The sequence below is a fragment of the Chrysemys picta genome, chromosome 2 (assembly GCF_011386835.1).
Source record: "Chrysemys picta bellii isolate R12L10 chromosome 2, ASM1138683v2, whole genome shotgun sequence".
Lineage (NCBI taxonomy): Eukaryota > Metazoa > Chordata > Testudines > Emydidae > Chrysemys > Chrysemys picta.
The window spans coordinates 107,670,757-107,684,891 of NC_088792.1; the positions used below are offsets into that span (position 1 = coordinate 107,670,757).

At 38.2% G+C, this 14,135-nt stretch overlaps 1 protein-coding gene across 50 annotated transcripts in view; it reads right to left on the minus strand.

Moving 5' to 3' along the window:
* Window positions 1-14,135, minus strand: part of COBL (cordon-bleu WH2 repeat protein) — a 245,375-nt gene that overhangs the window by 47,888 nt on the left and 183,352 nt on the right. For 13 of the 50 annotated variants that reach the window (XM_065583969.1, XM_065583966.1, XM_008179175.4 and 10 more), the window contains one exon: window positions 10,403-11,245. The exons of the other annotated variants lie outside the window; for them this stretch is intronic. In XM_065583969.1, the coding sequence (XP_065440041.1) occupies window positions 11,202-11,245 (44 nt within the window). In that variant the 3' untranslated portion in view covers window positions 10,403-11,201. Of the gene's footprint in view, window positions 1-10,402; window positions 11,246-14,135 lie in introns of those variants that run through there. 50 annotated transcript variants of the gene reach the window in all.

Sequence of the window (14,135 nt, forward strand, 5' to 3'; positions counted from 1 at the left end):
AGAAAAACATCCAAAAATATTTAATAAATTTCAGTTGGTATTCAATTAACAGTGCAATTAAAACTGCGATGAATTGTGATTAATTTTTTTTAGTTAATCGTGTGAATTAACTGCGATTAATAAACAGTCCTAGTGGAAATTATTATTATATGGCTAAATTTCTACTATAAAATGGTACTCTAAAATTTATTTACCAGGTCTTTGAGCAGTCTTAGAGGAAACAATAAAGTCCCAATTGAAAGTAGTTGTTATTCCTTCCCATTTCTTATACTTATTTTCACCACAAGCCATCAAACAGAAAAAAGGCAGATTTAAGAGGGAATGGAGAATTAATCTACATGAGCAAAATCACCTCTTTCCCTTGCCTTGATCCCCTCTCACCTCAACTACTGTAGCCTCTTTCTCTCTGATCTCCCATCTTTCCACAGTTCAGCTGATCTAAAGTGCCATTTTTTCCTTTTCACTCACTACCCATACCTATGACCCTGAGTCCCTTTGCTGGTTCCCTGACTTTTATTGTATCAAGATAGAGTTCCTTGACTTCACCCTCAGTGCAGAGTAGCTCTGACTTGAGGGCTCTCTCTGTACTCAGAGATTCCCCCCCCCCCCCCCCCCGCTCTGTGGACAGTAACAAGTAGGGGATGTCCTGGGGCTGAGAAGTACATGGAGTAGCTACTCACACTGGGTACCCCGCCTGCCTTACCTGGCCCTATGTAGGATGGGGTTTAAGTTATAATAGTCAACAGATTATGAAAAGGAAGGAGACAACACAGATCAGGATAACATGGGAATACAGTCAAGAATATTTAGCAGATTTCTTCAGACTTCCACTTCATAAATCATCCCAAGTAGTTCTAGTAATATGCAGTGATTGATAAAGGAGATTCCGGCAAGTCTCAGTGAGACAGAAGGAAAACTAGATCTAAAAACAGAAACTGCCCTATATAATAAGGGTTGGTTGAGAAATATGCTGCTAGCCACATTTTGCTGGCAACTGTTAGTCTTGAGTGGTAGTTTTTGGCAAACTGCATCCTTTACAGAGGTGGTCTGCTGCAATCCAAGCATGCTTCAGGATCTGAACAAATCGACTGTGAAGGTGATTTTCAGTAGCCACCTTGGAGAACAAAGACTTAAACATGTATAAAATTGCATGAAAAACACATGCAGTATCGTGGTTAAAAGTAAAAACGATTAATGCACCTCTGCTACAAACCGACATTTTATTAGGTGATTTTAAAAACCACAGAAAAGAGCCCATTTTCTAAACCTTTTTCTTTTAAACTTCACCATGAGTTCCCCTGTGCATTCTGGTTTATTCAATTCATCCTTTTTCTTACTGATGTTTTCCATTGCTAAGAAGTCCATAAAATCCCTATGACAGATTCATATTTCTAGGATAATCCAGAGAAAGAACATAAAACACATTTGTGCTGTACTTATGCCTTCCTTCCCATTGGACTAGCTGCCAGCAAAGTCAGCAAGAGGAGACAAATATTTTGTACAGTTAAAAAAAACTGGGGCAAATTCTCTTCCCATGGGCCTGATTCTCCTCACTATTACAATGGTGTAACTCCATTCACTTAAAAACACAGTTATTACTGATTTGCACTGATCTAACTGTAAGAAACAGACTCACTTATGCTTAACTCTTATTGAAGTCAGTGGGAATTGCACTCAACTGTCTGAGCACAGGTTTTGGACATCAGTTTTATATTTATGTGGTCAAATCCTGTTCGCCTTACCCATATAAATAGTAACCTTGCAGCAAATGGGACTACTGCATGAATAAGGCAACTAGTATTTAGCCCCATGTCAGCAATGTGAATTATTTTATGGGTAATTATAATCACAGGAAGTCCAGAAGTTGCCATCAGCCCATGGTAAGCCATCACTAATATTTTTCACCTATGCTAATGGTTGAAAGTAAAACCAAGACTGGAGCTGTGCCTAATGGGAAGGAATTTTATCATTCTGTCCATTTTTGTGTGTCAAACTTTCTATTTATCTCATACAGACATAGCCCATTATAAATTGTGACATCATTCTCTAGCTCCACAGTCAGCTCATTCATTGTTTCCCCTTACTTCTTTATTTCTATACACATATAGAATAGTATCTGTAACCATCCAAAGTCAACAGTTAGAACATCCAGAAAATTAAATGTTTCACATAGAACTCCCATGTCTAATTAGTTAGGTGACCCAAAATAACTTCACTTTATTGGCCAGAAACACGTACCTCAGCTAAAACCACCAATAACAAATATGCTCATAGAAGATTTTCAACAGCTAGCTTCCAAATATAGCTCTATTTTATGCATTCTTTCAGACATCTACATTGCCTAAAGACTCTGAGCTCTACTCTGGTCTCTTTTGATTTATGTGAACTAACCTTTTTGATAGAACAAGCCTGCTTGTTTTCCTGTTCAAAGAACAATGCACCACCAACTTTCAGGTGTAGTTTGGCTAGTGGTTTATTTTCGGCTATTATATTTATAAGGATATTTTAAATATGGGGAAGGCAATTCTTTTTGTTGAGCATGTGTGTGATCCTTGTAGATCTTAATGGACAGTATACACTGTAAGGGTCTGATCTTGCAGTACTCCTATACTTAGACGGCTCTTTGGGGCAAGGTCTGTCTTTGTGTTGTGTTTGTACAGCACCTAGCACAGTGGAGTCTGGTCCATGACTGGGGCTCTTAGGTTCTATTGTAAGTCAAATAAATAATAATCACATATGTGATACACAGTGTGGCACCCGATTTAGCGTTCATGAATGCTTTGCTGGATCAAGGCTATATCTGGAGTTTGAGGTTTTCGTGTACGTTTCCCCATAAAAGACAGGATGGCTCAAGGAAATCGTTTAGTGACATGAAGCCTTGCAACTGGGCTAGTGGTCTTAGACCAGGTTAGGGATGGCTGAGAAAAATCATTTTCCCTATCCCACCCCATGGGGAATTTCAAAAAGATTTTGGTGAAAAATGTTTGACAAAGGGGGGCAAGAACAGAGGAACAGAAGAGGGAGAGAAGGGGAAAATACCAAAACCCCAACCCATTTGGTTGTGTGTTTTTTTAAACAAAAAGATTTCATTTTCAGTGTTTTTCCCTCCCCTTTCTCTCCCAACACCCCCATTTCTCCCTTTCCTCTTCTCTTTTCAAATGCCATTTTTTGGTTCTGTTTTACTTACAAATCATTTTTTTTCCTGACGAAAAGCTATTTTCTTTCCATTTGGTTGGAAAATTCTCTACGAGCTCTAGGGAGAACATAGAGATCCACTGGTCCTGATAAAACTCATCTTCATGACTGGAAATCTTGCTTACAGTTTCAGCAAAGAGGCCATGCACTGAATAAGAGTGACCTCTTCAGAAGAAGATTTAGTCATGCTGGTGGGATGGTGATTAGTTATCAGTGTCTGTGCTGTACTTAGAGTGAGGGCTTTAGTGTCCAGTGCAATCAATATGGTAACTTTTCTACAGGTACTAAATTCACTCAGAAGGAAAACACATCATAGGCACGTGTACTGTATGCATGCTATCTTATTGTATGTATGCTATTGACATCATATTGTCAAAGCTGTGTATTACAGATTTTTATTTCATGCACAATCAAAGTGAAGAGAAGTTACTTTATTTCTTTTTCTGGAGAGTATTTTGAGAGTGTGACAAAGTGAATGTGATTGGTGATTTCATTTGAGGAATATCTGAATCACATTTTTTAGCTTTGGTGTACATAGCACAGGAAAGTTGCCAGGTACAGAGGAAGCTGGGCATGTCCACAAGGGAGTGGAGCAAACAAGCAAATTACAGCGTATGCATTCTTTTTAACCAAATGTTTTCATCGGGAAAACTTGGGTACTTAAATGAAAGCTACCCCCAAGCTTCTTTTACGCACATGGCCAATGCTTAATCAGCAGATTGCGCTAGTTCTTCACAGACTCTCATCTTGAATAGTTTTCAATGGATTAAGTTTTTCTCTGAAAACACACTTGCAGCTTTTTTCTTTGAGAGGTAAGTGGGACAGGTTTTACCAGTACCCTGTTAAAAGGGAACTGTATGGCTCCAGATGGTGGATTTAACATGGCTGTAGGACTGTTAGTGAACCAAAACCAAAGTGGTTTAAATATAAGCCTAACATACCTCGCTCAAAATAATCAATATGTTCTTGCATTTCATCCCAAAGCTTCCAGCTCCTACCTTCAATAAGACCTTGAAGTGACACAGGCTGGCCTTTTCAGAGGCTTCAGTAAACCATGTTGGTGCAGAGAGCATCTCTGTTTCTGGGGCAATTCTACTAGCTTTTATATTCAGTAAAACTCCCAGAATTCTCTCTCTCAAAGGGGCCATACTCTTTATTTCATCCAGCATACACAAACTAAACTCAAATAAAGAAAATATTGTTTTTGGATTTAAAGTTATGTCAATAGATGACTACCTGTTACATTTGCTACACTCAGGTCCTGATTGTGACACACATATCTCATAAGTAGAGTTAGTTTAATATTTTTTCCCCTCAACAATTTTTTGGGGGGTTAAAAAAGCCTTTATAAGACAAAAAAAAATTTTTTTCTCAAAATTTTTCATTTTTCTATAATCCCAAAATGATTTTTTCCCTTTTTCTCCCTTTTGTTTATTTATCCTTTTTTGGTGGCAAAATAGAAGAAGGGGGAAAAGGAATAAAAGGAAGGAAAGAAGGAAAAAATCTCAAAACCTAAACATTTTCAAAACCAAACTTTTTCAATCAAATATTTCAAATAAAAATGATTGTTTTTAGAAACCTGTGGAATAATTTTTTTCAAAATTTTCAATTTCTTAGTTTTCACACACACCATTTTTCTACCAGTTCTATTCATAATGAGCTATTCTGGCAACCATGAAAGGGAAAATGACTGTGACAGCCATAGCTCTCCTGCTCCTCATGATCATCTCTTTGTGTTGTGTCCATCCAACCATCATTTTAGGTCTTGCCCTCCACTATGTCCCACCTTTAGCTTACGGTACAATAGGTTGGGAAGTATGTCCTTAATACAAGCCAAGAACCAATTACTGCATTCCCCAAAGGAACTGACACAGCAGTCTCTGACTCTCACCTCAATCCCTTGCTCCCCAGTATTCTAAATCCAGAAGTGAATGTACATGGGCAGAATTCTCTAGTTTTTAGAACGAAAAATAAGAAAGAACACAGAAAGAGAGCATTTTAGCCAGTATTTACAGATAGAGAAGCTGTCTGTCCTATCACATAGGATAAGAAGTGAGCATCTGAGGAGGGGCAAGCACTAAGCTATGGGCATTATGAGCTACCTGAGGCAGAGAATCAGAAAACTCCCAACCACTCACTACTGGGAGCCTTCACTCCCAAGCTCCCTTTTAAATCTTTGAGGATTTGGTTTGGCCCATTATAGATATAGGAGGCCCTGAAATTCAGATCCAGCTTGAGATTCCAAAAGAATACACACATACACAAGTAACATGGGAGAGGTGCTCAGTGCAGCTCTGCTAGTGATAGAGTACAAGACTGTTTATATTTGGGTGTGTAGGAGAGCCTCCAAATTCAAATGGCAATTGAGCATGTTTTCAGTGCTTTCCAATCAGTAAGGGTTTGCTAAGGAGGCAGGTAAGGGTACATTTTCCTTATTTTGAGAAGGGAGGGGCAAGCCTTAAAAATATAGAGTTCAGTTCATAGGATAAGCACTCATACAACTTTAGCCGCATTATCCTTGTGTGTGTGAGACTGGGCTGAAAATCTCACAAGAACAGAGTTCCATGAAAGAGTCCTGGTACTTCCTGCTTCCAGTTAGGCTGGAAAGTGTGAAATGTAGGTTTGTTCCACACTTCATAAATTAATCACACAGCCAGAGTCAAAGAGTCAAAATCAGTTTTGGCAAAAGCATGCAAAATTTCATAGAGTACAATGGAATTGTGCCCTCTTATGCCAGGGCTGATTTTGACCCAGATCCTCCAGAGTTATATCTATTATCTTTAATGCCATAGTAGTGGAACAGATGTACAAATAATGGAATATACAGGGGCCATTCAGAAGGGTGGCTTTTTTCCTAAGCATTTCATTCTCTGCAGAATTTTCTTAAACTGGGAAAGTGAAAGGATTTGTGATCAAATTTTAGGAACTGCTGACTGGATTAGAGTATTTAGAACAGGATAGGTTGCTATGTCATCTTTTACATTTAAGGTGCATCAGAGTGCTATAGGGGATTCATTAGTCTTTGTGCATACTTCAAAGATGTAAAGTTCTGTATGGACTTAAGTATTGTTATGGGCCTGATGCTAAGCACTTTCAACACCCACTGACATTGCAGGATCATTCCCCTTATTATATCAGCAGAGTATACTGAAAGCAAGTGGTAAAGCAATCTCTCCTGGGTTGTGGATATAAAGACAGAGGACAATATCTTCCGAACAGTGAGTGGGGGATGTGTACACTATCCCCAGTTTTTAGAGAGGTTACTGGAATAGGAAGGGTATTGTGCATATTTTCTTGTATAGTATTTCTCCAATACCAAATTATGTCACTAGCTGTAATTTTCAATGGTGGATTTATATAGCCAGACAGGTGTTCTTGCTCTGCTATATGAGACATTTGCATAAGAAGTGGGTAAACTGTGGCAGTAGGTTTGGCTCTCTGTCCTGGAGCGGGGAGTTCACAGCTTTGTGATAAGCTTAGAAAACAGTAGTAACAACATGGAATAAGTTATGTTCTATCTTTTAAAATAACATGTATTTTAGTATGGAAAGTTAAATGGAGCCTATTGCATGTACTAAATATACGTTGAGAGTCATGGCAGTGATCTGAAGCCAAGTTAGAAAGGGAGCACTACTGTCTTATATACACACACACAGGGACTGATTCTCATTTAAACTAAGGCCCTTTTATACTGCTTTGGCAGTGTAAAGGGTCCTTAATGAGCTCTTCAATCTAGCAGAGAAAGGCATACCACAATTCAATGGCTGGAAGCTGAAGCTAGACAAATTCTGACTGGAAATAAGGTGTACATTTTTGACAGTGAGGGTAAATTAACCACTGGAACAATTTACCAAAGGTCATGGTGGATTCTCCATCACTGGTAATTTTTAAATCAAGACTGCCAGTTTTTCTAAAATATCTGCTCTAGGAATTATTGTGGGGAAGTTCTATGGCCTGTGTTAATACAGGAGGTCAGACTAAATGATTACAATGGTTCCTTCTGACCTTGGAATCTATGGAGAGTAGGTGTCAATGTAATTAATGGGCACATCAGAATCAGGCCCACAGATTTAATTTTACATTCTCACCGCCCTCCCCATATATGGGGAGGTGATAGGCATATGAAAAAGGGCACGGGCATATGTTACATAAATAAATATATCATATGCCTGTGCAATTTATCACAAACTAGGACTGGATCACATACCCAGTAGTCCAGCTCCTCTGGTACTTATTCTAACTTTCCAAACCCATGACCAGCTTCAAACAGTTGCCAAAATAAATAAAATCAAGTATCAATCTACCAGAGAGGTTTCCTCCTCCTTCTTGCAAATAGGAAATTGGAATTTTCTCCCCAAATTATACCTGCTTGAGGCCCAGGATGAGTAAGATTCAGTTCTGGACTGGAATAGATTTTCTACACATAATAATATGATGAATGTAAGGATTGGTACCTTGTAGCCCTACCACTGAAAAGGGATAATCTCTAGCTTCTCAAAGGGAAACACAGCTATCATTTCAATCTTTAGAAAGGTCTAAGAGAATGGACCTTAAAACTATGACATTATTATGTATAAAATATATTTTAGTGGTTTATAAAACCTGTTACTTTTTTCTCTTCCTTTGATCCTTGAGCAAATGAACTGATGGTTCACAGATTCATAGAATATAAAGCCAGATGGGATCACTGTGATCATCCTATCTGACCTCTTGCGTAATACAGGCTATCGAACTTCCCTGAATTAATTCCTCTTTGAACTAGAATCTATCTTTTAGAAAAAAAACAACCAATTTAATTTAAAAACTAAAAATTGATGACGGAGAATCCACCACAACCCTTGGTAACTGTTCCAGTGGTTAATTACCCTCTCTAGTAACAAAGACACCAGCTTTTACAAGTGGAGGGATACTAAAATAATCTTTGAAGACATTTGAAAAGTTCTGCAAAACTCATGCTGATAAAAATCTTTCCACCACAGCACGTCATCATGTATCACAACTCTCTTGAACACTAGGCTGAAAACCTGTCCTGTTCCTGTGCAGTTGTGCTTGCGGATCACAGGGAAGCCCTTGCACCCTCTCCGATACTTAGAGTACAGGGCAATGCAGAATTTGGTTAGCTATCATATGTATAATAACACAACACACATATACACACATTCCAACACAAAAAAATACTATGAGAGACTTGGTAGCAATCTGGGTTTGGTGCCCTGACATAATCATTACAGTAACATCACGTACAAAATATATTTCTCATAGTTTCTCTATAAGAATTTATAGACAATATCTAGAAAGAGTCTATTTCCTTTACCTTTGAAAAAGAATCCCTCCCCCCCCAGTAAACTATTTCTGATTGTTATGGAATTTTGAAAACATGGAAATTGTGGTATAACTCAATATTCATTTTTTTAAATTAACTTTGTATTATCTTCTTCACTAGGTACCTATTGCATCCAAGGGACAACATGGGCTCCCTCTGGTGGTTACAGTAACACTGGACAATTCCTATGGTGGTTCACCAAAGCCTAATCTGGAGTAGAAATGAATGCCTACAACTCTACTGAACGCAATACAAGTTGAATGGCACTTAGCATATCTCAAAACTGGATCCATCATGATTTAAGCATCTCCCTATGGTCATTTTGGCACTGACTTTTCATATGTACTGGAATTCAAATCACTGAGTTGTATTTTGATTTATAAACTATCCACATATTTCTCCCCTCCCTCCGTCAAATGAGTCATTACATTTTCAAACAGTTCTTTTTACCATCCGAAATTATTTGGCGCTGAAGGAAAATATCTGGCCAACCCTATTTGGTGCAGAAACAAAATGCGGAGTAAATTAAATCCACACCATTTCCCATTCATTCTTCAGCTTAGTATGAGCTGACAAACACACTTTGTTGGAATTCAATAGTCCTTATAGTCAATTTGGTATTAGCTTGCCCATGTAATTCTCATTATGTTTCTCCTGCCCTCATGGAATAATATGGGCAGCAAAACCAACCAATGTACACTTCCATCAATGCTAACCTAAGACACTACCCTAGTGAATAAAGGGCCTGCTCCTGCTCCCAGTGAAGTCAACTGGCAAGCTCCCGTTAACATCAATGGTTCAAGATAAAGGCCAAAGTAGCTGTCATATGTTTCAAAGACACTGGGCTAAATTCTTGTTTTTAGCCAAAACTTTTTTAGTTTACTGTTGAAAACTTTTTGTTTTTTGGAAGTTTGGCTGGAAACAGAAAAGCTTTTAGTCAAAAAACCAAAAGTCTTCCACTGGAGATTTTTGTTTTTCAGGGTTCCAATTTTCCAACCCAAAAAAACCCCGATTTTTTTTTTTTTTGAAGAATGCAGACACTTTCCAGGAAAAATTTTCTTTAGTTGAAAACCTAATTTTCCATTGAACAAAAATGTTGATGCAAAGTTTTTGACCAACCCTACTTAAAACATACCAGGCCCAACTCACGACTGCATTACTCTGGTTTTATACCAGTGGAACTCCAGGGATTTTAATGTAGTTACAAGCAGTGTAAAACTGCAGTAACAGAAACTGATTAGCCCAACATTTTGTGAACATTTACAAAGTTTTAAAGAAAGGAGAATTACAATGAAACCTGCACAAAAGTCTCTTTTCTTAAGAGACTTCCCCAAAGTACCTTACAATATATTGAGTAAAATTTTGCTCTATTTTTTTTTAAGAAGACTCTGCAGTATGTGTTGATTCCTTGAGTGGGTTCTTAAAACAGGTATAACTGCACACATAATATTCACTTTATCCTTAAGACCTGTCAAAACTGTTTCTCATCATATTCCACTCTCTTTGTAGGAATACTCTGCTTTCTTTCTCCTCTTTTTGCATACATGGAAAGGATCCAAAAGGCATATGATTTTGCTCAGGGTAGACTAAGAATTTTGTGTGATGTAAGTAAGAGTCACATTCTGCATCACACTCATTTAAATAACAAACATCTTAAATACCTGTTACCTATGAAGGCAGAATAGGGTTTTGGGTGTGTGCGCTGTTTCAGCTCATAAAACCCATGGTTGTGATCCAGAATGAGTAAAAAAATGTGCTGGGGAGTCATTTGCATGAACAAGTGTCCTCAGTGCAAAGAGTTTTAGGTGGGTGTGATCCTACCAACAGTTCATATTTTAACTATAATCATCTGCATATTCCTTTTGTAAATGAAAAATGAAGACCTGCAGAATTAGATTTATCTCGAGCAAACAATGTTTTGAATCTTGTTACAGAAATATGACAAATACTTTAGTTTCCATACTGTGTTTGTAGAATCAAGAAGAAATTAATCAAAGTAAGCATTAGTATGAAAAGTAAAAGTAAAGGCTATGAATTAATGTACTTGGTACTTATCCTCAGTTTTCTGTTTAGGCCCATTATAGGTCTGACAGACCTTTAAGGTTTCTATTTTTAACTCAGTAACTTGATCAGTGGCCAAGATATGAAAGGAATCTTGGACTTTAGGCCATGCTCACTTTCAGGTCTATTTAGATGGCACAAAATAGCTGCAATAAGGGAAACCATAAAATGCTTGGGAAAATGCAGAATGCGAGGCCTAGCCTTATAGAAAAATGAGCAATTGTACTAGAATCTTTTCAATAAATTTGTAAAACAGGGTTGCATGTAAGGAAAAAAAAAAGTGAAACGCCGAATCAAATTAAATACTGACCCAAAGCAACAAGAATAATTTGTAAAGAAACAGACATATGAATGGGGAATCTTTTTGATGGTGATACGTATCTGTATAACACAGGGTTCAGTACTGGAGAATACACTTAACGAATGAGTGTGAAACAAAGCCAAACATATCAATATTAATTAAATGAAGGTGTGCAAGTTCAAAAAGAAAGGAAGCCAAGGTTTCAGTCAGATAAAAGGAGCTCTTCTAGCAGGAAAGGAAGAAAGGCAACGGAAGAGTCAGGGTAGCAGAGGCAACGGGAGGCGTCAGAGGTATGAAGGTCATAGGATGAGGCAAGTTCTGTCAGACGTGCTTGGTGTGTGAAGGGAATGATGCACAACAATAAACTGTTGGGAAAAAAGTAAATGATAAAACATATAAACATAAGTGAAGGCAAAAATGAAAGAATGGCTAGCATGCAAACTAACCTTCAGGGTTAGATTTTTAAAAGAGCCAAATCCCACTGAAATTCAATGGCATTTGGGTATGTAACTCCCATAGGCTCCTTTGAAAATCCTAGCCTGGATTCGTGGGGCCAAATTCATCACTGAAAAAGCAGGCTCAATTCCTCTGTAGTCAATGTAACAACATGCATAGATGCTCAAGGTGCACGTGACCTCTATTTTCCTGGAGTGAAAATTAATGCCCATGGAAGGTGCTAGGTTGACAGTCTGGGAGCTCAAAGTTCTTTATTTAGTCACAGGACAGGCATGGCAGGAGGAGTGGCCAGACAAGCTTCCCTACACTACCCTTTCAATGCACCTTAACTACATTCTAGGGACCACCTCTAAGCAGTGAGAGGGTAGCTCACTCTCTATGCTCACATAAATCTTAGCATCTATGCCGAGAAAAAAAACTGGGACATTGATTATTTGCAACTGTTGTGATGTATATGTGATGTCAACACCTCCCTGACTAGCAAAACAGCCCACAGAGTAGCTCAAACATGTACTCGAATCTTTACATCTGTGAAAAGATGGCTTCCCCACTATGGATGTCTCCTGTTATTTTTATTTAAAATGAACAAACTTCAGTCTTTAGAAACTGTCCTTAAAGGGCTGACAATACCAGATACCTCCACTTTAAGTTACTGAATGGAGGTGCTGAAGATGTTTGTAGAACGGTTCACTCTCACATCTGTTGTCATTTATGGTTATATGAGCTATGCCACACAAGGTTTTCATTACAAAAACAACACACGGGGTGGGAGGAAGGAGGCACCTTATCAACTCCCTGTTCTCCTCAAACAGAATTGCATTACCAGTCAGCTAAAAATATACATCTCAGTATGTTATCCATCTAATAAAACTGGAAAATAGGCTTGCAAAAAAACCCCCAAATGTTATGGTAATGGAGGATATTTGACTATTGTACGGTACTTTATTTTTGCATACAATGCAAGTTTTGTGTCAAATTAGAATTTCAGTTTACGGGCTAGGTGCCTACAGTTACATTTTAGAAATTTAATACTGAACCCGGCCCTTATTGCTGCTGGCTCCACCTGGCATAAGGGTTACAACTACATCAATTAATCATCCTTACTCAGTAAAAACTCTTATTGACTTCACTGGTACTCCAGCCTGCGTAAGAGGGAAGAATGGATTTCAGGATCTGACCCAATAAGAAGGTGAAATATTTATCCATTTTAAACTAACTTTTTAGTTCTCTATTGTATTTTTATTTTGTGGTCCATAACATGACAAAATAAAAAGGTACCATATAAAGGACACAGGAGTAAGGCTGCTATTCAAATGGCCTGTTTCAAACCATTTTAAGAAAACATACTGTAGTATCAGCTCTAAGTACAGCATCCTCTACATGGCGTAATAGATAGCTTGTTAACAGCTCATTCATTAAGAACATACAAATTATGGGGCAAAATCAAACTCCATGCAACAGATGTAACAGAGTCTCCATTTGTGAACTACAGTCAAAACTCAACCAAACTCAGAATAACAGGTCCCAAAACAACCTGATTAATAAGTTAAGGGAGGAAAAAGGATCCCACAAATATATCATTTTAGACATGCATACAAAACATATAATCTGTGTCTAGTGGTGCAAATATTAACAAGAAAGCTCAGTTAATGACAATAAGATTAAAAAGGAAAAATCATGTAGAACAATTGTACTGTTGTTTGCGGAAAACACTCTTACCATTACAGCAGAAAAGCTCAAATATCTCACGAAAGGCCCTATTCATGAATGACTTACGCTTCACATAAGTTTGGGAAACTGTGAAGAGCGATTTCCCCCCAGCCCCCATCTAACGCCTATGAAATGGCTATTCTTCAATATAGGCTTCTTGGAGCACAATGGGACAACTGTCTGGTTGGCGGGGGGAATGAAGAAAGGGATGTAGTGCCTGATAAAGAGGTGGCAGAGAATAAGGGATAGCAATGTAACTTGCCACAAATGATCACAGAGTTTGAGCTCTGAAACAGCAATCATGAGAAGACAGATTGAGGTGGTAATTTGTCTGGTCAACATTAGAAGGATATGATCTTCACCAGCGGGAATTCTTTTGTCATTTAAGAACAAACATACTTTCCATTAATATCAGGCATCAATAACTTATTCTTCTTCCCACATTTTTTATGAGAAAACACTTTTATTGTCTAAATCTAAATCTACGCTCTTTGAATCGTCTGCGTAGGTCCTATCTGCAGTGTACAAAGCATTGTCAGGCAACAGGATGTCATTGCAAACTCATGTGTGGTTCTAACCCACCCAAACCCCCAATCTTCTCATTTCCTGTTTTTAAGGCCAACTTTCTCAAGCTTAGGTGCCTAATTTTAGGCACTTAAATAAAAGTGGCCTGACCTTCAAAGGCTCTGAGCACCCATAACTTTCACTGAAGTTACACTTAGATGCCTACACTTGAAAATTTGGACCTAGTACTCTGCTACATATAGCAGTTTTTAGTGACCTTTTAAATGAGTATTTCCATTTTTGGAAAAAGCTGATTTTCTTCATCTTTGCAACATGTGCAAAGCCCCCTTGGCCTGCAGTGTCTATTAACATGCCAGGGCAGCCACAGCAAAGGATGGCAAGAGAGCATGGGTGAAATCCTGGCTCCATTGAATTCAATGGCAAAATTCCTATTCACCCCATTGCTTATGAATTCAGAAGTGGCAGTATCAGAAGACAAAGCAGGAGCACAGAGTAGAAATGTACTTCCTCCCACTCAATGCTCTGAAACGCTCCCTGCTCCACCAATAGAGAGGATAGTTTATT